Genomic DNA, 27,898 nt, shown 5'->3' on the forward strand with positions numbered 1-27,898 from the left:
GTAATCACGGAGCCTTGGATATATTTAAATTAAAAAAAAACACATTGAGTTGCGAAAGAAAAATTTAATTATTATTAATGAGTTATCTTTTTTTTTTAAATATAAATATGTATAGTATTATTTTACTATGACTATATTAACCGCAGGGACCACAAACAGCTCAAGGTCAATTAAGTTCTAGATTTCAATCTGTCTGTATGTTTAATACGTTTAAGTTAATATATGAAGATTATAACCTGACTAATTACCTACTGTTTACGTTCTTAATTAGTGTGTAATTCAGCCCCGTAGTGTTTGTTAGAGTAGAATTATATAAGTCAAACTTAGGAAAGTATTCCCCATTAGCCAGACTAGCTCGCACCTACAATGATCTGTCCTCGAAGATTTCTGGCCTTGATATAGCTTGTGATAGTCTAACTGTTTTTAAATCTAAATTATTAAAATTCTTTAATAATAATTATTATGTTATATGAATGCTTCAAATTTGTTTTTCAATATTATCATTTTTTTTTCTTTTCGTTTTATATTTGCTAATTTTGTAATAATAATATCAATTAATTAAATTTCTTTTTAATAATGATTAATAAATTTAATATCTAATTTTAATTAATGAATATTTGATGTATGCTGTGATTACCTATAAAAAGAAATACAATTATCATGAGTGTAAATTATATATTAAGTACCTATGTAATACAATTGTAATTTCTGTTGGTGATCCTTTTAAAATAAAATAAAAATAAAATAGAACTACAGCTGCTTCGTGATTAAGACACTCGAATTGTTCTAATCAAATATGTACATTAATGTTATTAGCAATAAGAGCTTCAATGGGTGATAGGTGAATGGCGGTGGGCTCAGATCTCAAAACCCTTATCAGAATTTTTAGTAATCCTTACATAGTCGCGTTAAGAGGTCTGGAGGCATTGAGGCAACAAAGCGCCCCGTATTATTTCGACATAAATGTTACAAATCAAATCAAAATATACTTTATTCAAGTAGGCTTTTACAAGCACTTTTGAATCGTCATTTAACAAACTATTTTAAGTGTAGCTATCACCGGTTCGGAATGTAGATTCTACCGAGAAGAACCGGCAAGAAAATCAGTAGTTACTCTTTTTCAACATTTCATAAAAATACGAAGTCATGTCAGTTAAATGCAATTATATACGTATGTAATATATCCTGCCTGGAAGTCAACAACCATTTTTATCATCTGTATAATCTTGTATTGAATGATATTCCTTCTTTACCAATGTATTTTTTACAAATGATTTGAATTTATGAAAGTTAAAAATGTCTACCGGATTTTTATTACATGTTATACGTACTTTAAAAGTGTTTGCTCGTCAGAATTGGGAATTTTTTTTTTGGAAATTTCTTATGCGCTTCCTATTGTGCCTCGAGGCCCCGAGGATGTAGTCCCGGATGCGCTCCCTTAAAAATTACCCGAATCGTGAAGTATAAAAGCGTATCCAATGTATTGTTTTTAACTTGGCGAATGTCTTCGCATTACCAGCGTGCTAATGCAACGCGTGCGTGTCTTACTCATCGTGGATTTAATATAAGGTGTGTTGCACACTCAGCGTTATTACGAAGAATTCTTATATTTGAACTTTTATTTTTCAATGAGTGGTTATATTTATCATTACAGCATTAGCGAAATATTTACTGGTTATACGAACGAACAATGAAAACTAAAAACTTCCTTCATTAAAACACTTACAGTGTTAATAAAAGACGTCCACCATTTTCTTTTTCTGATTACTTGAACGCTTCTACAAATAAATATATAAATTAGCATAAAACAGAACGGTAAAACTCTAGGGATGTTACCTTGGTTAAAACAAAACATTTTAAACTCAGTGTGTCCCCAACTTGTACATCGACACTAAAGCGTTGCATGGCTCGCATTCGCAAAACTGATCAGGAATGTTACGATGTCATTGAGGTCTCCATTATTTGGTATTTGTATTCAATGCACCCGCCTCCCATCCGTAATGGAGGTGAAACTATTAACCCTGCTGCCGATTGTTGGCTCTCGTTCATGTTCGTTTCATATTTCATATCGTTAGACCTAACTTCCGTTTGTTTGACTCATTAAAAGTTTTTATTTTATAATAACGCTTATCCTTAAAAAGTTTTCCTATTCAATTTTCATTGCACCAACCAATGCCTTTCTTTATCTATATTATCTATTGAGTTAAATGCTTCGTTTATAATATTTTCGTAACATAATGTATAAATTTATTATGTACTAGTCTCAATATGCGGCTTTTTGGTGCAGGTATAAGGGATACACAGTAACCTATTTGCTATTCTAGACTTGAATCTATCTCTATGCCAAATATAGATCAGATCCGTTCTTGCTGTTCTTGCGTAATTGAGATACATTCATTCATCCAGACTTTAATAATTAAATTAAGTTTTAAAGAAGTATTACTCACTTCTAATTATTATTCATCCAAATAAAAAAAATATTTAAATAATTGCGTCCAATGCGGTATACGTGACATTTCTACGCTAGAATTTTCGCGATATTTTTTAGAACTGCTCTGATATTTAATATTTATTGCATACACATTAGTTATACTTACTTAACGAATGATTAGTATCATAGTGATTCTGGAGCGCAGTTTTAATTAGCCTCGTCAATGCGTATTGACGCTGGCTTGAAGAATCGTTCAATCGTGCCGTGGACTTGATTGCGATATCCGCTTTCAAGGTGCACTGGAAATCAGATATCCACGGATGATTGTCGTCAAACGTAAAGTTAGACTGTATCGGTGCTGATAAAACTAGAGCTACAAATTCGCAAGAATACTATTGAAGCTTAGACAATATTTTCTTTAGAAATTAGTAGCGGCGCACGTGTAAAAATATTGCGAATTCACTCTCGTTTAAATTGTATATTAATCTGTAGGTACATGCTGTAATTTCAAGTCTCTTTCCTTGTTTTATTTTGTTCTGCACGAAAAGTTCCATAATGAATTTATGATAAGCTTATCACTTTAGTATTTATTTATTTATTTATTTATTTTAATGCTTTATTGTACAATACAAAAGTATTAACTAAAATCGGGCTTAATGCTACTGCATTCTCTACCAGCCAACCTTAGGATGTACAAGAAAGAATGATGATATAGGTGTACAAAAAACATAAGATAGTCTTAAAAATTAAACGATAATATAATACAGTGTAATATAATACAGTGTAATATAATATAATATAATATAATATAATATAATATAATATAATATAATATAATATAATATAATATAATATAATATAATATAATATAATATAATATAATATAATATAATATAATATAATATAATATAATATAATATAATATAATATAATATAATATAATATAATATAATATAATATAATATAATATAATATAATATAATATAATATAATATAATATAATATAATATAATATAATATAATATAATGTTATATGAGTACATGTAATGAAGATTCCAAAAATCAACCATTATTGCTTTGATTTAGATAGTAGATTAGAGCAATTTTAAAAGTGTTTGTAGTATTATATGCAACAACATATTTTGTAATAATTATTAATAAAGTCATCTTATGATCATAAGAAACTATTTGGTGGTAGGGCCTTGTGCAAGCCCATCTGGTTCGGTACCACCCTCTCATAACATATCGTACCGCTAATGAGCACTACTTTTAACAGACTTAAAAAGAGATCCTCGATTTGGTTGAATTTTTTTTTATTACCTTAGAACTGCGTCATTTATGAATCGATTTATTGGGATTTTAAAAATAATTACCAATATTTTTTTGAGAGCATGATCGAAAATTGTTTTTTAATTTTGTTGAATTTTATATGATCTAATTAAACATTTAATTACAGCGTTTCCGAGCGTGATTGGCTCGGAAGTGAGATGGGATGCGGCGAGCGCGAGACGTGGTTCTCGCGTGGACGCTGCGGTTGCTGGCGCTCGCTCTGCTGCCCGCTGTGCCAGCGCGGCCTGATGTCATATTCCGAGTACCAGAAGTTGTGGTAAGAACTACCAGTAGTACTAGTAAGAAGTGCTGCTTAATAGCAGCAACACTAAAGCAGAGTCGTTTAATATCTATCGTTGAAACCTGTGCCAGGACCATTGAATACTCGTTTTATAATTAATCTCATGTTCGATTGTGAGGAAACACTGTACAAGTATTTTGGATGAAACTCTGCTCACCCACCCATATTTACGTTGCGTGGTGGGAAAAAAATGATTACCTTCTACTCGCTGTTACTTTAGTTTTTAAACTTACTTTCTCGTAATATTTGCAGTATGTATTTAACTAAAATGTATGGCTATAGTAAAAGATTGATTTTGGATAAATTCTAATTAGATAAAAAGCTCTTTTAATTGTTTTTGCTCCATTAATACGTTGCTTACTTGATAATATATTAAAATGCAATTAATTCATTTTATAGTATTTCAAACAGTTATATTTGATTATTGAATATTTGTTACAGGTACGCCCAATATCGGGCACTAAGTCAGTTGGCATAGGTCCGGGAAACAGCAGTCGGACCAACGATTCGGAACGCTGGGGGGAGACGGTGGTGGAAGTGCAGTATGAGGAGTACTTCGTAGAGCACGAGGTCTCCACGGCCGCAGCGAGACAGGCGGCGGCCGTGCTCAAACTGGACGACAGTGAGTATAAAACGTTTTCTTTTATACTATACACTAGTCAAGAGAGCTGATAAGCCACCTGATAGTAACTGATGACCAGCGCCTAAACTTTGTCACTATAAGAAGTATAAATCTCTCTTTACACTAATAATAATTAACTTTATCAATTATGTTGCTTGTAGTAATGGATCAGGCAATATACAAAATGGAAAACAACAATACAAACTATCGTATCCACACTAACAAGAACGCATTAAATATTATCATAATAGTATCATCATGCACTTTAGTTGGAAAAAATGTTACATACAATTTATGTATAACGTATATAATTAAATAAAAACTTCGCGAATACTTTACGAAACGAGTATTCAAACGAATATAATGTAGTGTAATAGATTTTATTTCCACGAGCTCTAACAGTGTACAAATTTTACGCTCAACCACTTGTGGTTTAATAAGTCAAATAAAGTTAAATAAAAACATTTAAAATATTCCATATAAATATTCCAGTCGATATTTTATATCGAAGAAAAGTCAGATGATTTATAGGCAAAAACAATATTTACATTTTAGAAAGTAGGAAGTCAGTTGACATAAAGAAGTACAAGTTTTGAAATTATATTTTCACGATAATTGTTACTGATACTTTGATGTTGTTCCATCACGTTGCTCCAATTCCTGGTTTTGGATACATATCCGTCAGAACATCATCCACATGATTCCTCGTGATGTTTTTCTTCACCGTTAAACATGATTATGAGTTACCAACAGAAATTAATCATGTGGAAAGCCACGTCAGTGGTGCTTGTCTAACGTGTTGCCGATGTCGGCTCACCATAATCCTTATAAAAAGATTTCAAGCTTAACTATCTTAAAATAAAAAAACGTTTATAGATTAATCGGTGTCTACAGCACTTTTATTTTACACATAAAATTTCAAAAGGCCCGATTTCGTAAACAGTATTTCGTAAACTGAACGTAATTTATGAACGCGAGTGAAGAATTAGGACGGTGGATTAAAAGAATGAAGTCAATTGTTCTCAAGGTCGGTCCGAAGTGGCCATTTGTCTAAAATAGACATAAGGATCTAAACCGTTCCTCGTAGTTATCTACTTAACGCCAGTTAAAGAATAATCATGAAGTAAAATGTGTTTTTGTGAATGCGCGACAAACCGACGGCGTTCGTGTGAATTTGTATGCCAAATTAACATATGAATACGTATTTTTTTAGTGTTGCCAATTGTTTATTTATTTGCGTTTGTGTGTGTCGCGAATGATTATGTAAAATATATTGTAGATACTTTTGTTCTTTTTGTTTTCGTATTAGCATTAGCAGCCCGTAAATGTCCCACTGCTGGGATAAAGGCCTCCTCTCCCTTTGAGGAGAAGGTTTGGAGCATATTCCACCACGCTGCTCCAATGCGGGTTGGCGGAATACACATGTGGCAGAATTTCGTTGAAATTAGACACATGCAGGTTTCCTCACGATGTTTTACTTCACCGCCGAGCACGAGATGAATTATAAACACAAATTAAGCACATGAAATTTCAGTGGTGCCTGCCTGGGTTTGAACCCGAAATCATCGGTTAAGATGCACGCGTTCTAACCACTGGGCCATCTCGGCTCTTGTTTTCGTATGTTTTTTTTTTTTGGAAAAATTTTTATATTTGTTAGATATTTGCAAGAGAGCAATGCATTAAAACTAATCAAACCTGTCTGCGCTTTGGTGTTTTAGGCTTCATTTTGATAATATATATTTTTATTCGCAGACATTTAAAATTAAAAAATGTGGTTTATTTGGAAAAAGGCGATGCCCTTTCTAGTATAGTTTTAAACTATAAATACATTAATATTTAAAAATATATTCGATTCTTCTTTACATCTAGATTTTTAACGAACAGTACGGAAATATTAAACAATATAACATATCAGAGAATTTATATTAAGTGGCATTTGAATGAGTCAGCTTCATAAAATAGATGTAATAGTTAGTATCAATTAAAGCTCTGAATTTAACGCGTCTGATTGATGACTTTAATCCTAGTAGACATTATAATAACAATATTATTGGAGTTATTTGAATACTTTAATTACTATACAACTGGTGGCAGGATCTTGTGGAAGTCTGGGTACCACCCACTTGTCACATATTATACTGGTAGGCAGCAATACTTAGTACTGTCGTGTGCCAGTTTTAAAAGTGAGTGAGCTAGTATTTCTACAGGCAATAGGGTAAGGTGCAATGGCAAGGGTATCGTTATTATTTTTTACAATGCCAATAGCTATTTGGTGACCACCTGCTATCATGCTCCATTTGTCATGATGAAGATGATTAAATAGTAAGGTAAAGGTTATTAAATAATTAAGCTGCTTACATTGGTTACTTGAGAGCCGAGATGGCCCAGTGTTTAGAACGCGTGCATCTTAACCGATGATTTTGGGTTCAAACCCAGGCATTCACCACTGAATTTTCATGTGCTAAATTTGTGTTTATAATTCATCTCGTGCTCGGCGGTGATGGAAAACATCATGAGGAAACCTGCATGTGTCTAATTTCAACGAAATTATGCCACATGTGTATTCCACCAACCCGCATTGGAGCAGCGTGGTGGAATATGCTCCATACCTTCTCCTAAAAAGGGAGAGGAGGCCTTAGCCCAGCAGTGGGAAATTTACAGGCTGTTTATGTATATGTATGTATGCTTACATTGCTAACATACACAAATACTTCTTTCATTTCGAGCAGCTTACACAAGTAGGACATTTTTATCTTGGAAAAAAACCGGCAGCGCTAAAAAGCGATTGGTATAGTGATGATTAATTTTAATTATGTCTCGTGTCATGTGCATAAAATGTGCACATCACTGTCTACAATTAGCTTAATGCAGTTTGTCGTAGTTCTTCATTAGCGCCAAGGAACTTCAGTGTTTCTTTTGTAAATCTAGATGTTATGATAAATATACTAAAATCATACTTTAGTTAGGAACTCTTGTTACTCTACTTGTATGAAAAAAGGTTTTAAGTGAATCCAGTTAAGTTACTCCATTGTTGGATAACTCGGGTGTCATCCGTCAGATGCTGGTACACGACGTCCAACACCACCGAGCGCAATGTGAATTATAAACAAATTTTCAAGCAAATGAAAACTCTGGTAATTAAAGCCATTTAAATCATCCAAAGCCATTCAATCTAATGGGCTAATTCTCCTTTCATATGTTAAAGTATTAAAAACGTCAGTTCGGATTCACTTGGTGGTAGTCCATCTAGGTAGGTACTGCCCACTCGTCAGTTATTCTACCACCAAATAACTGTATTCAGTATAGTTGTGTTCCGGTTTGAAGGGTGAGTGAGCCAGCGTAACTACAGGCACAAGGGACATAACATCTTAATTCCCAAGGTTGGTGGAGCATTGGCGATATAAGGAATGGTTAATATTTCTTACAGTGCCATTGTATATGGGTTACCATCAGGTTGATCATATGCACGTCTGCCAACCAATGCCAAAAAGGCAGATTATATTTTTTACCGGACATTTTATTTGAAGTAAACAGTGTATTGCGCTGTTCTTCAAATGTGTATTACATAGCATTAGTAATCGGAAATGTATGTGAGTAAAATTCTAAAGTGTTCATTTATAGGAAATCTCTTGCTCTTAGAGCCCTACTACTAATCAATATTAACCATATGGATCAGTAGTACAAATACTGAATTATCGTTTAGTCTATCTAAACATTAACACTCCGCATTGCTGTGTTCTGCTCTGAGCTAGTCTCATCATCACAATCTCTATCAAATTGTCTACGTTCGTCATGAGTTCCGTAGTACTCGTATCATTACGCCCAGCACCCTGCAATCATGCTACAATCATGAGTGTCCTCTGTTAATTAGGCGTTCATTAAATCTAACGTGACCGAGGTTAGCGAGGAATCATACTAATAAGAGAGTTGACATGTTTGTTTGATGATTCGAATTTAAACAAAACACAATGAGTCGTTTAGTTTGAGACCTTATAAGTTTGAAGCTGTTGTTTGATGAGCTTTGATTGTTTACAACATTAATGCAGTGATATCTAGATAAAAACTAAATAAATAATAAAGACACTGCTCGCTACTCTTTTTTTATGATATAGGAAGGTGGACGACCACATGGGCCACCTGATGGTAAGTGTTCATCACCGCCAAAGATATTGACAATATAAAAAATATTAACCATTTCTTACATCACCAGTGCGCCACCAACATTGGGAACTAAGATGTTATGTCTCTTTGTTTGTAAATATTAATTACACTGGCTAACTCATCCTTCAAACCGAAACAGAACAACGCTAAGTATTGCTATTGGGCTTTAGAATATCTGATGAGTGGCTGGTAACTACCCAGACGCTTGCACAAAGTCCTACCACCAAGCAAACAAGTTAAGTTCCGTTTATGCGCATGGCGTGTACCTAGTATACCCGTTACTGTTTAATATTTAAAGGGAAAAATATATTTTACTCCATATTTATCTGTTCTATCTAAATATGTGTTTCGTTGTCTCACAGTTGCTGGGCATCCCATTACGGCTACTTTTTTTCAATTCGCTTGTCCACCAGACCTCGAGGAATAATGAGCTCCTTTTTTCTGAGTCATGATTTCTATTCGAAAGCCTTAACCTTATAGGTTATCAGTCCTTTATGTTCCCCTCTTATCGCAAAATTATTTAAATAAATACTTTTAGAAAAAAAACTGAAATTCTTTCTACTTTATTTTAAATTAATTATAGTCTCGATAAAAAAACCGAATATGAAAATCGATTAGAGAATAATTTCAAAGAAGTTGCATGATTGGGTGGATCCACCTTGAAGGTGCCAATTGAGTTTGTCATTATAAATTATTATTTATATCAGAAGAAAAATATTACATTTAAATTTATACCATTTATTAAGGTCAATAGCAAATTTTTATCTATATTTATATTTAATTAGTCTATTCTGTTTCAATTTATTTTTATTAAAAACTCTTTTAAAGTACTTAATTATTAATTTATTTTTATAATATTATAATTTTAAAATAATATTTTTTAATTAAAAATTTAAACGAAAGCTCATATAAAAATATATGGTCGACCTTTAGTGGTCACTATAATCCATATATATTGTCTTTAATACGTATTAAATATACCGGAAAGCGTCACCAACTATAGACACTAAAATACGTCCCCTGTGTTCGTAATAACACTGACTCACTCATCATTCAATCGTACCACAGATATAATATAGAGTGTTATATAAACAGTATAATTAATAAATTAATTTAACACTTGTTAAATGTATTCGGAACGTATATAATTGTATTTCAATTCAACGCCTTTAAAGCAGTTTCCTTTAAGTACATACGATAAATAGGGTAGGGGCTCTATTCTAGGGCTCGATATTTGTATGTGTCCGTAAAAGTGCACGATTTCCGTTTTCCAATGCATTCGTACTGTTGCGCGCATTCTAAACAACCGTTGGGACTAAGGGAGTAACTTTCCTTTATTACAGTTAAGTTGGGTTGCTTGTGTTTAGTTGGTTTAATTACTAAGTGATTTGTGTACTTACTACAAGCTTGTAGTAGGCCGGGCAGCTGCCCGACCCGACTTCGTATTGTTAAAAATATGTATATATTTTTCTATGTGTATATCCCGATCCTCTGGGTGAAAAATTCACCAGCCCTCCTGCCACCAGTGGACTCAATAGTTTAATTACTTGTTAAAAAAATTAGTGACCCGATCTCATCGCTTAAACGAAAATAGACGACTTTTGGAAACACTCAAAACAGTGTTACTATGTGAATGATATTTACTAAAAATATGATATTCATAAAATATTAATTAATTATATTAATACTTGTATGAGATGTTTATAAATACTGAATTAATTTTTGAAGCATATCGTCAAAAATAGAAGGAAAACTACTTATGCAAAATTTGTATTGTCATCTTGTTTACTAATTTTTGATTTAATTACGTAACGTCGTTACAAGTCACGTACTTGCATATTTTCGAGGGTCACAGTGAGCAGTTGCAAATTATTAGGCTTCAACAAAACGGGGTGTCCAAGGTTGAAGGGCGTGGTGCGCTCGTCGTGCGGCCGTGAAACTATTGTTTGATTGTTCACTTGAGTCACATTTTCACTCTTGTATTACATGATTTATTAAATTTAAAAATTAAATAAATTCCTTTTAATAGAATACTGTACAAAGTACTTAAACGGATATATAGGCAGGATGTAAGTATAGAAATGTAATTATACTTTACTGATATACTCTGTAGTTAAAACAATGGAAAAGACTACTGAGTTTCTTGCTGGTTCTTCTCGGTAGGACCTCTTCCGAGCCGGTAGCTTTAAATTTAATTCAACACTGTAACATAACGATTCAAAAGTGTTTTTGTGAGCCTACTTGAATAAATTATATTTTGATTTTTGATCTCGTAGACCCATTTGAATTTTACATTTATATTAATTAGGTGAGCCGAGATGGCCCAGTGGTTAGAACGCGTGCATCTTAACCGATGATTTCGGGTTCAAACCCAGGCAGGCACCACTGAATTTTCATGTGCTTAATTTGTGTTTATAATTCATCTCGTGCTCGGCGGTGAAGGAAAACATCGTGAGGAAACCTGCATGTGTCTAATTTCAACGAAATTATGCCACATGTGTATTCCGCCAACCCGCATTGGAGCAGTGTGGTGGAACATGCTCCAAAGCTTCTCCTCAAAGGGAGAGGAGGCCTTTAGCCCAGCAATGGGAAAATTTACAGGCTGGTAATGCTAATGCTAATTACTTAGGTATTTTATTGATTAATATATATTTATTTATTTATTTATTTATTTATTTATTTATAGATTCGCTAGCGATTTTTACACAAATGTATATTTAAATAACGTTACATATAAAATTAAAAACATGCATAAACTGTATAAAATCAGTTAAAAGCAAACACTGCATGCATACATAATTCTTTCTTTTAAGTATTGTTTGATAAATATAAATCTAAAAATAATGAATAGCAATTTACATTATATATTAAATTATAAATAAAGTTAAAATAAGTTCATAAATATTCTAAAAATGGATACAATCATAATGCGGTTTCTGATGCAAAACAGTTATGATAAAAGTTATATAATATAAGATTAATCAATTGAAAATACAAAATGACATTAATAAATAATAATTAAAAACATTCAAAACGAGAATACTTAAAATACAGACTAAAACATTGCAAAAAATTAAACGACCAAAATAATTCAATTGACACAACTAAATTCATTGTAATTGGCTGATTAGGTTGTTTATAATTAACTTCCGAAAGGTATTAGGCGAATTTAAGTTAATATCAATTAAATGACTCAAACCATTATAGAGTTTGCATAAACGGGGAAGGCTAGAATTGGCGCCGAAAACTGTTCTGGTGCGTGGAGGCACAAGAGGAGTAATAATGTGTCTCGGATATCTGTTAGGCACTCTGAAATTTATTTTACTGAGTAAACTAGGGCAGTCCAAATGATTTCTTAATAGTTTGTATAAGAACAAAAGATCGAGTAAGTCTCTTCTTTTGTCAAGGCTCATCATTTTAAAATAGTTTAATCTATCCTGATATGAGGTTATCGTTTTATGAATTTTACCGGAATATGATAAATGCCATAAAAAGCGTTTTTGAACGCGCTCCAGTCTTAAGTAATGGGCAGCATAATGTGGACGCCAGACAACGCTGCAATACTCCAGGTGACTACGAACAAGACTATTGTAAAGCGTTATTTTTGTTTTAGCTTCTTTAAAATTTCGACCTTGTCTTATGATAAATCCTAACATTTTTAAAGCTTTTTGTATTACATTATCCAAATGATTAGTAAAAGTTAATTTTTTATCTAATATAACGCCCAAATCTCTTATAAGATCAACCTCTTTAAGTGTAGTACCTTGCATGTTATATTGTGTTGATATGATGTTAATCTTACGAGTAAACTTGATGTGTACGCATTTCTCATGATTGAGCTGCATGCCATTAGATTCACACCAGTTTATAAGGTTATTCAAATCACTCTGAAGTAAAATCGCATCACTCGGTGAAAATATTGTTCGAGTGATTTTTAAATCATCGGCATATAAGTATGGCGTGGAGTTTTCAAAACAGAATACAATGTCGTTGATAAAAATATTAAACAAAATTGGACCAATATGTGATCCTTGAGGGATACCTGAGGTGATCATATTTGATGAGGAGCAAAAACCATTTACAACAACACAAAAAGATCGGTCGCTCAAGTACGATGAAATCCAGTGCAGCACTGATCCTGCATATCCATATAAAAACAACTTATCAGCTAGAATTCTATGTGGTACCTTGTCAAATGCCTTCTTAAAATCGGTGTAAATAGTGTCTACTTGCCTCTGAGAGTCAATAGCTTCTGATAATGATGAAGTAAAATTCATTAGGTTAGTGGCGGTAGATCTGCCTGGTGAAAAACCGTGTTGGTGTTCGGAGATGAATTGATTGAAATGTGATTGAATTAATGGGCAAACTAAAGATTCAAAGATTTTTGGGAAAATTGAAAGAATAGATATAGGCCTATAGTTACGTATATCTTTTTCATCTCCATTTTTGAATATTGGTACAACTTTTGCTTGTTTCCATATAGTTGGAAAAATCCCAGTACGTAGTGAGGCATTATATATTATGTATAGTGGTAGACTTAAGAAATTTGCACATCTTTTTATAAATATCGATGGTATATTATCCGGTCCCGGTCCTTTTGTGGTATCTAGGTATTTTAATTTTTGTAAAATATTATACTGACTTATTTCTATTGTTGTTAGGCTTTCACTACAACCTAAATTAAGAATGTTACGTAAATAGAAGGTGGAATCTAATTTGCAGCTGTCATCAGTATTATTATATACCGAGGCAAAATAAGATGAGAACATGTTACATATTTCGGCCCCTTTAGTAGATGTTATAAGTCCATTACTCATAGTAGTTGGATATGAATTAGAATTATTACGCTTATTCTTTAGGAATGTCCAAAATGCTTTCGGGTTTTTCTGAATTTGCTTTTCAATGTTAATATTATGTTTATTGTAGGCATCACGTGTAATTTTGTCACAGCGATCACTAAGTAATCTTAACTCTATTTCATCTATTGGATTATTATATTTTTTAAACCGTTTTAGAACCTTACATTTTTCTTTTATTCGTTTTTCTATGTTTTTATTCATCCAAGAAGGGTATCTGGTACTTCTAATTTTGTGTAATGGAACGTAACTTATGATAGCAGTCTGTATTGTCTCGTAAAATTTTTTAACCATTTCATTTATATCAACATCCACATGTAATAATTGGTGCCAGTCAATTCCTTTCAAATAATTTTCAATCGAGTCATAATCAGCCTTATAAAAATTAAATCGCTTCTGAGATGTATTCACACACAGTCTGTCCAGTCTGACGTTTGGTATAATTATTTCAAGGGGGGGATGAAGTTGATCAACTTTACTAATGGTATTATTAGAACAACTAACGGAACAATCTGGCAAATCTACAAGCACAAGATCAAGAATTTTTTGCCTATTATTAAGAATAGCGTTACATTGACGCAGTCCATTTTCAGAGATAAAATCCAGCAAACTTTGTACGATTGGAGGGATTATGCAGTTTAAAGCGTTTAGATCTACATTCCACGAAATACAGCTTAAATTAAAATCGCCTATAATACAGGTTAACATATTATGTTGTTCGGAAACTCTATTACAATTATTTAGAAATTGATCCAACAAATCCCTACATACAGGTGGTGGAAGATATATTCCACATAAGGCTATATGACATATACTATTCATTTTAGGTACATCCAAAACCACCCACAAATCTTCACAATCGCTTTCCCAGTCACTAACTCTGTACGACAGGATATTTTTTTTCACGGCAATTAGTACTCCCCCGCCATCTGTCTTAGAGCTTAACTTTGCAGTTTGTCTGTCTCTTCTGTAAACGTTGTAACGATTATCAAACAATTCACCGTTCGAAATTAAGCTGTTTAACCAAGTTTCAGTTAAAATAATTACATCGTAATCATTGATTACTACGTTACGATAAACATCATGAGTTTTAGTTCTAACTCCACGAACATTCTGATAAAAAATCTTAATAGACATATATTTTAAGTAATATGATACCAATACATGAATTTTACCTTACACACTAACTTAATTTGCTTAAAAATTGCATATTTTTTACCACTTTGTAATCAGAGTTATCGTCCTTGCGAATAAGTATACGACCATTTCGAACCCACGTGTATTTATAACCTAATTCTTTAGCTTTTAGTCTCGTCGCAGCATGCAAAGCCTTATTTTCTGGTGACAGGTGTTCCATGATATAGATTGGTTTTTTCTCTCCCCCAACGCCTATATCCGATGTATTCAGCTTATTTCTCGAATTTGATTTATTGTATTTTATGACTGCCGCCAGAACATTGTCTCTAGTTAAACAAGTATTAAATTGTACTATAATAGATCTCGGTCGAGTACTGTGACGATTAACTTTAGCAACTCTTGTAATGTTCATTATTTTGTCTTCTGTTATGTTAACTCCTATAACGCTACCTAACTGCTGTAAGATTTTGACCAGGTTTTCGCTTTTTGATTCAGGTACACATTGCAATTCTAAGTTGTTAGATCTTGATCGTTGTTCAAGATCATTTATTCGTGCTTTTAGGATATCAATTGTTGATTCTAACTTGTTGTTTTGTTCACTGAGATTCTTTAAAGCCGTTACGTTAGCACGATGCTCCTTCATAAATTCATCATACTGCTTGCTTACAAAAGTCACAGATGTTTTTATATCTGTAATTTCTTCCCTCAACACCTTCAATTCACTATATAATACACTTTTGATGGATGTGGTTATCTCTGATAGCATATCTTTTATTTCCGCTTTAACAATTTTACTGACCATTTCCCGTAAATCATCATGGAGGATGTAGCTCGATTGGTCTGGTGAAGAAACAGCGACCCTTTTATTCGATCTTTTAGTCACATTATGATCGCTGATACGAACTGGTGTGTTCTCGTTATTACCTTTCGGCCTTTTTGGCATACAAGACGGACACTTCCAGTCAATAGCGTGGTCTAAATTAATGTCTATGCCGGACTGCGTGGTCGATTGTAAGCATGCACGATGGTATCTATTCTTGCAATTTACACAACACACATACTCTTCGTCCTCTTTCGCTTCATTGCAACAGTTCCACTGGATCGTTGACATTTTTATATTTTAGAAGAGTTTCAGTACTATGTGGTCTCTTCAAAGCTATTTTATAATCAAAATTTATAATTCTAATATTATTATAAAATTGAAAAAGTCAACTTGTCTTGGGGATTGAACCGTGATCTTCGCCTTCGTAATACCGAGCGGTGCCGGCTGAGCTATGGTATCATTAGACGTTTTGGTTTTATATTTAATACATATGACAATGAATAGATTATATTTTACTATAGGTACTCCAGTATATAACACGTAATTCTATGTGGCTCTGTGCTCTCGATAGAATAGATAGGTTATGAATTTTGAAGTTTTTATATTTTTGAGAAGTATAGTTTCTTATACTTTCGTATTTTTTCTTACACTAATATGGACGGTATCGTTTCTTGGCTGTGTGTAACATAATTTAATGTGACCAAGATAATATAATAACAATACACTTTACGAGACAAAACAATTATAGGGAAAACAAACAAATGTAATGTATGTTACAATGGGCGGCCTTATCGCTACAGAGCGATCTCTTCCAGCAACGTTGCGGCAAAGTAAAAAGTCTGTTGGCGTACAAGTTTCATGTAATCAATTAATTATTAATATAACACATACCGTTACATGATATAATTTTAAGATTATCCAATATTTGTGATCATGTAAAAGATTTGTCGAAAACGGCCCTCTCGTCCTGGTTTCGTACGAGTAATATTCACATAAAGTTTTCATTTCAATCTTTGAAATTGAAATATCCAAAAATCCTACCTAAGAGAGCTTCTGCGTCGCGAATGAAATGTATGTATATGCTAAATTTTAAAAGTACGAACCTATAGGATCAGAGATCTTGTAATGATGTGTTGTTGCTCTTCAGATTAAATTATTAGTTATATTGATTACTTTTAAAGTCATTTTAAAAATATTGTTCTGTTATATTATATTATATTTTAAGATGCGAGGTTGCACATATTATAAATCTTATCCAAGACAGCGGGTACACGCCGGGCAAGAACCAATGACTTTTAATAAGCTTAGGCAATATGTTTTTATAACAATTAGTCTCATACTTAGCGATAGAGGAAATTATTGTGAGGAAACCTGTTCGTCACATGTGTGCAACCAACCTGCATTGGATCAGCGTGGTGGAATATGCTTCAAAAACTCTTAAACCCAGCACACAGATAAGGATAGCTGATACTTTTTGTTATATTTTGCAATGACTCACCGACTCTTAAATAAAATATATCGATGTTTCTCTGCAACGATAACACTTATTTAAGATAAAATCTGTGATCATTTGATCCGAACCTAAGTAGTTAGTTGTTCGAATGATTTATTTTCTATATTTTTCTGATTTCATGCACGACCGAGTCCAGTTTTTGCTAGAAATCGAGCAGCCTTCGATTTGTCTTTGTCCGTCACATTTTAGTACCGCCTTGAATTTTTTTTACAAATACCATTGGAGCGATGTTCTTTTACGCGGCTTACTCGAGTGAACTGGCAAAAATCGTCACGTAAGGAATACGAGTTGTGTCTCCCTAAGGCGATTACTTCCCTTTCTTTTTGTTTCTCGCTGTCTCTTCCTATTGTATTCAGTTTTGTATAATATTATTTAAGCTTTTTTTTTTATTGTTCGTATTCACATGGAGCTTTAATAACAATTTTATTTATAGTCAATTTTATTATTCTTAAACATTTTTATTTTATTTATGGCATTGGTTAGCGGACGCTCTAACCTATGTTCCAACCTTCCCATCAAAGGAAGAGAATATATTTTGAAATTAAGTCATAGTATAATGGATTGTTTCTTTTATTATCATGTGAGCGGCTATCGACGCTAGTTTAAAAATACCATAAATGACAGGTATCTTATTCGTTAGTGAGCTGTGATGGCCTTGAGGTTAGAACACCCGACCTAATCTGACCCGATCGATGATTGTGAATTTGTAATGAAAATTTAAAACGTAAGGATCTGTGAAATATTATGCGTTGGTAAATTTTAACTAAAATTGAGACTATAATACGCTGTCGTTCAAAATAACATCACAGAATTATTTCCTTATTAAAGTTTATACCTGCAGTAACGGTCTGGTAATGTCTGATGAAAAATCTTTGACAATTCAAAGTGATGGTCTCTATAACGAAGTTTTATTTATTTCTATATATAAGCGACATTAACTATAACTATTACGTTCCTATATTAGTTACACCATGAGTTGGTTCTTACAGCGCCATTGTCTATGGGCGGTGGTGACCACTTACCATCAGGTGGCCCTTATGCTCGTCCGCCAACCTATACCAAAACGAAAAAGTAAGTTCTTATTCAAACACAGGGAACGTATTTTTTTCAATTTAAATTAAAAAAAATTATATAACGTAGGTGATCAGCGCGGAGTCTCAAAGCTGTAATAACCGCATATCGACTCAAATCGGCTTCAATCACCCGATATTCAAATTTAACGTTTAAGAATGATAACAAAAATCCTATTAAAATATATGTCCAATAACGAAGCTACGACTAGATGCTGTTAGGTATTCCATTATGTAACTCAGAGGGTTTATTAAGGACAGTGTAGTGTATTTTTATGGAACAGCGAATCAATACTGCAATCCTTGCACTTGACATGCGTACGGCATCCCCGGCTAGTCAATCAATACCTATCAGTGATGTCGTTTTAAACTACCAGATAGCTTCTCAAACAAAGAGCGCTAGTTTTGTAAAGATGCATTTATTGATGTATTTTTTTATATTTCGTTTTATGCTAGTTATCCATATTGATTTTAAAATTGTTTCGTAAAGCTTTGTAAATTTTTTTAAGATGTATTTTTTGTTAATAATTTGATTTTGATCCTGGATTCAGTTCTCTTCAGTTTTTTTTGACGGGTCTACATCAAATAACTTCTGTATGATAACATTTCGGTAATGATGTAAAACATCAAGAGGCAACCTAAACGTGTCGGGTTACATTCTACTTTACTTTTAATTCAACAACATGACGATTTAAAAGAACTTGTATGAGTCTACTTGAATAAAGAATATATATTTGAATGAAAATGTGTTTTCCACGAACATGTATTCCAGCTGCGTGATAAGCTTTCAATCTTCTTAAGAGTAGGGACAGACCTTTGCCCGATATAGGGATGTTATATATTTATTTTAGAACCATTTACTTGGTGGTAGGGCTTTGTGCAAGCCCGGCTGGGTAGGTACCACCCGCTAATCAGATATTCTACCGCCAAATAACAGTACACTGTATTGTTGTGTTCCGGTTAGAAGGGTGAGTGAGCCAGTGTAACTACAAGCACAAGGGACATAACATCTTAGTTCCCAAGGTTGGTGGCGCATAGGTGATGTATAGAATGGTTAATATTTCTTACAGCGCCTTTGTCTATGGGTGGTGGTGACCACTTACCATCAGGTGAAAAAAAATAATACTGGTTGCACACGATAATGGAATGGTATACGCATAAATAATAAGATTTCGAAAAATATAATTAATTTACCATTTAACAAATAAAAAGTTTACTAACACTAAATTAATTAATAACCTTTTTATTCTTTAAAAGAATACTTTTTGGAAAAATGGATTTAGTCTCGATTTCCATCACAAGATTGTTTGACTGATGAGTTCGCAACTATGCGAGTTTCTTGGTGTATCTCCTCTCTAGAGGCGGCTTTCTCAACGGTAGAAGAGTTGAAATATTGACGATTGTAAAATGTATTGTAAAGTTTACTTGAATAAAATACATTTGATTTGATTCGAAGATAATATATGAAGTGTAACATATTCACATAGCCACCGACTTACGATATGAATGTAGCGTGTATGACTAGACACCCATTGTTGATGACGCGCGTTACACAACGCGATATGCCATACTTATGTAATTAGAATGCCGAGGAGACTCGGCGCGATGCGGAGTGACAGGAATCCAAAATTAAATTCACATCGTAATTTTTTTTAATAATTGTATAATCAATAAGAAGTTTGATGGTGCCAATATGAGCATTTCTTCAATCGTCACAGCTCTTAGACTTCGTTCCGGTCGCATTCCAATAAATAACTTTACTTCTCTTATGGGTATAACACCTTCACGTAATTGCAATATATGTAACATCATAGAAGACGGAATATCTTTTTTACGCTTAATTAATTATTGTGGGCATGTCCTTACTAACCCGACATCAGAACCAGCACATGCTCTGTACAATTTAGTTGATGTTCTTTTTAAGAATAGATTTAATTAACCGATACGACTTGGGAACCTTCAAGAAAGGAGCGTACTCCTTCAATGCCCTCGGTGTTGCAGATGTCCATGGGCGTTGGTACTCACTTTCCATCAGGTGAAATAAAACATATCACATAAAAAAAGCAATGTGTGTATTAAGGTTAATGTTCTGCTAGCATTATAAAAAAAACCCTTTTTAAAATAAATGATAAAAAGTAATGAGAAGCAGTAGCTCCATGACCATGCACGATTGCAAATCGATATATTCAGAAATTTATATTTGTCCACTGTCTAGCACGAGATGAGTTGCAAACAGCTCTTTGGTGCTTATTAAATTCAGTGGATGATTTTAGGTTATATTTTGGGTAGATACTTTATCGAATGTGCATATCAGCTCAAGGTTTTATGAGATAATTATTACTTTAAAAATAGTATCCCTTGGGATATTGTCTCCTCTTCTAACATTAGTTTAAAGGATAAGGAATTCCCTGAAAATTGGATTTGTGTGTATTTATAAGAAAAAAAAACTATACCTAACCTTTATACAAATTAAAAAAAAATTTTTAAAAGAACAAAGCTGTTGTGTTTTTGTTTTAAGGAAAATATTTTGCGGTTAAAGAAATTCTTACTTGCGTAAAATATACAAATATAAATTAATTTAATGCTAACAACAATACAATAAGTGAAATATATAACTAAATTAAAAAAATAATTGACGAAACGGCCGTCTTTGATCATATACCAGTCGTCTATGTTTAGTCTAATTTTAAAATAAATGAGGTATAAGTTAATAAGTTTATTAATTTATTCAGTTCCAGAAACGAGGGTAGGATGTGGGGTGTGCACGCGCCGCGAATTGGAGTACTGCGAGACCCGCGTGCTCGCCGACCACTGCTGCTGCGAGCGCCACTACCTGCCCGAGCCGTTCCCCTGGCTGCCGCACACGTGCTACGTCGGCCCGCACCGCTGTCGCCCGCTCGCCCACGACTGCGTGCGCTACGTCCGCCTCAGGGACTGCTGCTGCTACAAGAAACTCGCCGAACGATGTGAGGAAACTTCGAGAAAACTAATTTAGATCTATTCGTTCGATTTGACGCAACTGCCAATGTATTAACATAGAAAAACAGAACAGAGGTTCATTTTAAAGCACGTATTCGTTAAAAGATTTCTAGAAATTTGACGTTTAAGAAAGGGGAAGGGAAACAGGAGGTGTAAGTTTATAGTATAGTCGGACAATAACCTTGTAACTCGACAACGTGCACCCATCGCTCCAGGGAAAGGCATCCTGTCGAAGTCGTCGCGCGTGAGCGTGGGCGGCGTGTCGCTGCTGCTGCTGGCGGCGCTGCTGCTGGCGGCGCGCATGTGACCCGCGCCGCCGCGCGTGCCGCCGCCCGCGCTGCTGTGAGCCCTCCCTGCGCACTCGGGACGTCGCTGCCCTCGCTCGCCTGCAGTCAATGCTGCGATGTGCGGCGGAGAGAGCGCGCTGGAGTTGCCGCCAGTTGGCCCCGCTCCATTCTAACGGAGGTTGCATCTCAGATGTTACGCATCATATATTTAACAACATAAACCGAATGATGAGCAGATTACTTGTAACAGAAAAAATAATAATTCTTTTCTAAATATGAAACTTACTATTTCGACACAAAGGACCTAATGAAGTCAATTGTGCCGGTCCTCAGGTCTACTTCATCAGTGCCATTTATGTTTTCAAAAATGAATATTCTATTTTTAATAAAAGTATATATTATGAAGAAAGTAACATTCGTAGCCCCGAGTTTTCGAAATTCCAAGTACGAGACTCTACTATTATTATTAAACCTCGAGTATCGGCCTGTTAGTTCAGTCACTTGAATCTTTAACAAGTGAAGAAAATATTGTCACTTAAAGTACTCGAGATAAATACAGATTATATACAATTATACATGTCTTTACTATATTTACATAGAGATCTGTCGACGTGCTAAGACTCTACAAAAAACATATTTCGCGGCTTAATTGAAACTTGGACTTGAAATTTTAACTTATTATATAAGCTTGGATTTCTGTGTCTTGGTGTTGAAGTACTATATACCTAGATTATCACTTCTTATATGAAATTTTAGAAAGTGCCTAAATGTATGCTTGTAGTTTCAATATAAACTGTTAGACGAATATGAGGCTGAGCTATGAGCACAGCGAAATACAATATGATTACTGTTGTGTGTGTATATACAAAATAGCAAAAGGGACGGCCTATCATGTTCTATCTACTAATGATATACTGGGTACCGATCCTACCAGCAAATTGTTATTGTATCGCAATCGATCCAAAGGTATTCTTTTTATCAGTCTAACACTACAATCCAGTAGCGGTTCAGTCGAAGTTATTTCGACACAATCGATATATAAATCCTAATGTATTCATATAAATAAGTAACATTGGCCCGCAGTCATGTTAAGGCTGAGGTTAGTTGAAGTTGGGCCGAAAGAGAATCGGGAACGTATCAGAACCGTTATAACTTATTAGAATTGTCTCCAAGTTGCGGTTTGGTCGAAGTTGGATCGAATTAGGATCGGGAACGTATCGTAACTGTTATTTATAATATCTGTTATTAAGAATTATTAGTTACGATTCAGTTGTTTATTTTTGTGAGAAATGTAATCAGGAACAACTCGTCAACGTTATAAAATAGAGTCGGTATCCCTGGGTCCATACACCTGTAAAACCATCTATTTCCTACTGCTGTGCAAAGGCGTAGTAGACGATTTTTAGAGTGTATTCAGCCCGCTGCTCTAATGCAGGCTGGTGTATATCTTCATATAAAAGTAGTGATATCCTACACTAATGACCTACTCTCACACAACGAGAAGTTTCGGAGACTGTTCCACCGAGTTGCTCTAGTTGGGTTGGTGAATAAATGTGCTAGATTTTATCCGACATATGATGGTTTTTCTCTCTTCTTCTAAAAACTAAATAGTGCCTGGATTAGAAACCGCAATATTCGGATGAGATTCAAGCGTGTTAACAACTGGGCCAGCTCGGTTCTAACAATGTATAATATGATAAAATTGTATCTTAGTTATTAATATTTCTCTGAGAAACTTCGCTATCGTATTAGTCGTAAAGTTTTTTCTTAATGTGATATATTTTAAGAATTGTGGAAGGACGGAAGCGAAAGGACGTATTTTTGTAAAGCAAACGTAAATAATATTCTTATAAATGTATAATAAGTTTTATATCTTGCACATCCAACGCTTTTAATATACAGCGCTCTGCAGCACGCACAACTCTCTATTGAACTAAAGAACTCCCACTGTAAGGATGAAAATAAAATGTATTAATATGTATATATATTTTAACATTGCTTGTAGCGTCAACAAAATACGATTCATTAAAAGTGAACTCTGCATATATATGGAAATAAAACGCTTGAGAAGTTTTTTAGAGAAGAGTATTTATGAAAAATCAAGAAAATCTCTCGCATAGATGAGATAATGAAGTTTTTTACAATTCAGTCATTGGTCATCTTATTCAAACCGCTCCGTGATTGGCTCTTTTCTTCATCACAATCTAAAATTCGTGCGACACATATCTGTGACGTCACGCTACTTTACAAACGAACCAATGATCTTATTAAGTTAGTACTTTTGTATGTAAATTGTTGATTTTATTTATTGTTATTTTCCAACGCCAAAGGTGTTTTAGTATTAAGTTACCGGTTAAGTTTATTGACTTTCATTCAATGAAGTTGGTGTTTCGTGAAAATATCATTTTAACTGTGCGACCTAACTGTACCTAATCAGTATTTATATAATTAAGATAAATCACATACATTATATTGTATATGTTCTAAAAGTTAATATTTATTGTACAAATATATATATATATATATATATTTTTGTATTAGAACGTTAATAAAAGTAGAATTTCAGTAAAAATAAATCAAATTTATTGACTTTGATGTTTCATATTGTATTAGAAATTTTATGAATTAAATACAAACAAAAATAATATATTACGAAATTGATGTATTTTAAATTATTAATCGGTACTGCGTCATAGAGAACTATATAACATATACGAGTTACCACACACAATTACTGTTTTATTTTAAATTAAGACTATCATTTTTACCAAAAATAAAAATGCATGAAATAAGACTATATAAAGAAACTGTCTGTATTGGTCCCACTGCTGGGCTTAGGCCTCTCCTTTGCGAAGAGGTTTTGGAGTTTATTCCATTACGCTGGTCCAATAAAAAATAGTGGTGTTGTTCACGCTTTGTGCAATCTCGTCTGAACAGCGACCAACTACTTATCAGATATTCGCGAGTGCACCAGTGTACTAGCTACAGGCACGAGGGATTTAACATCTTAGTTCCCAAGATATATGGCGTATACAATTTAATATTCCTTAAGCACTATTAATATTTATGACGACTTAGCATCAGGTGCCATTTGCCCGTTTGCCTACCTATATATTAAAAAAAAAACTCAAAAAACGTGAACATTTAGAGATTGCTCGTTTTTGAACCTCAATCGTCGGTTAAGGTTCACTTATCAAACCACTGTGCCTTCTCGGCTCAATTATTAATGATTAACTCTTAATTATAGCTTTGAATGTTTTATGGATGTATTTAGAAATAAATTCTCACCATTAAATTATAAACCTAATTACTCCAGTCACGAAGTGTCTACATGCTGCTGAAAAATTACTTGCATTTCATTTGTCTACGACTACTCATCATGCGCACCGTGGATCCCGACTTGTGGTCTAAAAAAGTGACCAAGCCGATCCTAAATGTGTCCCGACCGATCAAATTCGGTCTGAATGAATTCTCAGGTTCTCAGGAGACGCGATTGAGAAAAAGTTTCCACAAAGCAATGGTAGAGTTCTGCAGGAATAGTTCCGTAGAAGGTTTCAGATTCATATTGGATAAGAAAAGTCCGAAGCCAATAAGGTACGTTTTGAGTATCGCCTTTATCTTCGTATTCAGTATCTTGAAGCTATTTTCTACTTGCTACCTACATTTTGAAATGATTTGCTGAGTCGGTGTATTACAAAAGTCCGACCCAGATTTAGAAACCAGGATCGCGGGACCTGGAGCTTATTGGGTTTATTAATTAATTTCCTTAACATAAGCGCGATATTCCTATCTAATTGGTCGAGGAAGAAACCACGGAATTACCTAATTTGTTTAATGGGTGCATCTCATCTTCAGGTTGCTTTACCTGATTGTACTCTTAGTTACAATGGTGTGTGGACTCATTGTGGTTGCTTGGAACATCCATTGGTTCTGGCATCGTCCTCGATTGATGGTCAATCCGCAGTCCGTGCAGCATCCTGCGCAGCAAATTGACTTCCCAGCTGTTGCTATTTGCAGCTACAATATCATTAGTCGATCTGCCCTAGACGACTATGCCAAATATATGTGAGTTTAATTGTTAAATATTATAAAATAGTCATCCATTTAATGTTCTTTATTTTTGTATTTACAAAATAATAATATTCAAGTTTAATAAAAGTTAAATAAAAATGAAAAATAGATGCTATACAATATTGACCCTGCGTGGAATGGCGGCAAGAATGCTAACAGGATTTCCCCGTTAAATCTTCAACTTCGATTCATTTATCTTAAAATTTGTTTTAGAACTACATATAATTAATAAATTATAATAAATGCCTTTATTTAATTTAATGATATCTTTATTGATTTTAAGTCAGCCGACAAAGTATAGAACTTGTTTTAACGCCTGTTAAAATAATAGAAGCAACTATTTTATTTACAGCATTAGCGCTTTTGCTATAAATATTTTAGTGCAGTCATTACATACATTTGGAAATGCAAATGAACTGAGAAAGCTAAATTTTGGATGCTACGTAGAGGGGCCTAGAAAAGCTTAACTTTAAATTGTCGATCAAAAAAAGCTAACTTGAAATAAGGGTTAAGTTTCCATTTCTCGTAAAAACTCGGTTCTCCGCTCAGATACGTAAATTTTTGTAGAACACTTTTTTTGCTGCTTTTTTACGACCTACAATTATGGTCCTCTGCATTTTCCACGTATCGTTCACTGTTATTGTAAAAGCCAAAAATTTTGGGAGTGAAATTATGATTTATAACAATAATGTAATAATAAAATGATATACATTTTTTTTCTAGATATTCACTAGACACGAATCACATCTATACTATGAATGAAATTAAGCAGAATCTGTTGACATTCGGTGCGTTATCCACGCGAAGCGAAGCCACTTTTGACCCTCGGTTCGTCAGTTATCTTGAAGAAGTCGCTCGAGAGACAAATGTCACTAATATTTTGTACAAAGTAATGCATGTTACCAACAAATTATGATTCGTTTAAGTATCATTATTAGTCTATATTACATAAAATTATTAAGAGTACAAATACTATAATAGGTTTTAATTCTAGATGAAGGAATCTCTTGTTATTTTATTTATAGTTGTCCCCGAAATGCGAGTCGATGCTGGTGCGCTGCAGCTGGCGAGCGCAGCGCACGGACTGCCAGCGGCTTTTCGCCACGCGCCTAGCTAGCTCCGGCTTTTGTTGCATCTTCAATTCTAGATATTCGTAGCTATTTTTATACATAAATATATTTCTGCACAAATATTAAAGGTATTCAAATATTCTGTTTCTTTATAGTAGAGTAGATAGAAATAACCCACCTCGAAAAGTAAACATGATGGGTCAGGACGCCGGACTCAGAGTGGTCGTGAGGGAGAACGGCGACGACTTTACTTTAGTTCGCCGTCCCGGTGATAATGTTGAGGTTGCCAATGTTTTACTTGATTTATATTGAAGATGAATGTATTATATCATCATAATTTTTCTCGGTAGGTGGATATTTTCGACGGCATTCAGTTCCCGACGATACAAGCTGGTATATTTCGTTTTTATGCTGCAGCCCGAAATGCGTCTGTGTTCTTTAAGCTTAATGTCCAAGCACAGGAGCCCGCGAGCAGCTTGCAACATCACAGCGACGAATGGGTTAGCTTGTAATATTCCGACTTGTATCACGTTCTTTTGATCGTATGTCCATTTCGTCTTGTTGTATTAGTAAACACAATATCTATCTATATATATATATATAGATATGGGGAGCTAGGTAAGGTCGACCGCATAAAAAAAACACAGTCTCACTCGAGTTTTATACGAAAGAGTAGATCGACAGCATTGAATTGTCCTGAAACAGCTGGGCTGCAAGCTGGCGCGCGGGGCGGCGGCGGCGCGCGCGTGGTCGCGCTGCGTGGCGCGGTGCCGCGCGCGCGCCGCGCTGGCGCTGTGCGGGTGCGCGCCGCACACGCTGCCGCCGCCGCACGCCGCCGCGCGCGTCTGCTCGCTGGAGCACCTGGCCTGTCTGGCGAAGCACAAAGGTATATCTCTAACTATGTCGAGTATACACACGTACATATGTACATATGGAGCCCATAGTTACATTCGCTTAAGATTTTTTGGTTCGCAAGAGTCATTGAACACACCTACCGTCGAAGGGCAATACTTTGCCCGACTTGCCCGCCTGCCTATCTATATATGATTATTTATAGAACAATAAAAATGCTGAGTTTGTCCCCGTCCGCAGAGAAGTTCTCGTTCCTGTACCCCGGCGACGCGGCGCACGAGAGCCTGAGCGAGGAGCGGCAGGACTCGGTGCGGTGCGCGCAGTGCGGCGGGGGCTGCGCGCGGCGCCGCTACTCCGCCGAGCTCGTGACGTCGCCGCACACGCCGCTGCTCTTCC

The 27,898-nt window shown here is 34.5% G+C and overlaps 1 protein-coding gene across 1 annotated transcript in view; it reads left to right on the top strand.

Annotated features, from left to right (window-relative positions):
* The window catches only part of LOC125070949, a 35,613-nt gene extending 13,874 nt beyond the window's left edge, over nucleotides 1–21,739 (top strand). Inside the window, exons 2-5 of the mRNA XM_047680975.1 lie at nucleotides 3,888–4,037; nucleotides 4,503–4,683; nucleotides 20,976–21,209; nucleotides 21,438–21,739. Of these exons, the coding sequence (XP_047536931.1) occupies nucleotides 3,924–4,037; nucleotides 4,503–4,683; nucleotides 20,976–21,209; nucleotides 21,438–21,529 (621 nt within the window). The 5' untranslated portion in view covers nucleotides 3,888–3,923 and the 3' untranslated portion in view covers nucleotides 21,530–21,739. The remainder of the gene's footprint in view (nucleotides 1–3,887; nucleotides 4,038–4,502; nucleotides 4,684–20,975; nucleotides 21,210–21,437) is intronic.
* Nucleotides 21,740–27,898: the final 6,159 nt, after the last annotated feature.

Source organism: Vanessa atalanta, chromosome 18, assembly GCF_905147765.1.
Source record: "Vanessa atalanta chromosome 18, ilVanAtal1.2, whole genome shotgun sequence".
In the NCBI taxonomy this organism is placed as follows: Eukaryota; Metazoa; Arthropoda; class Insecta; order Lepidoptera; family Nymphalidae; genus Vanessa; species Vanessa atalanta.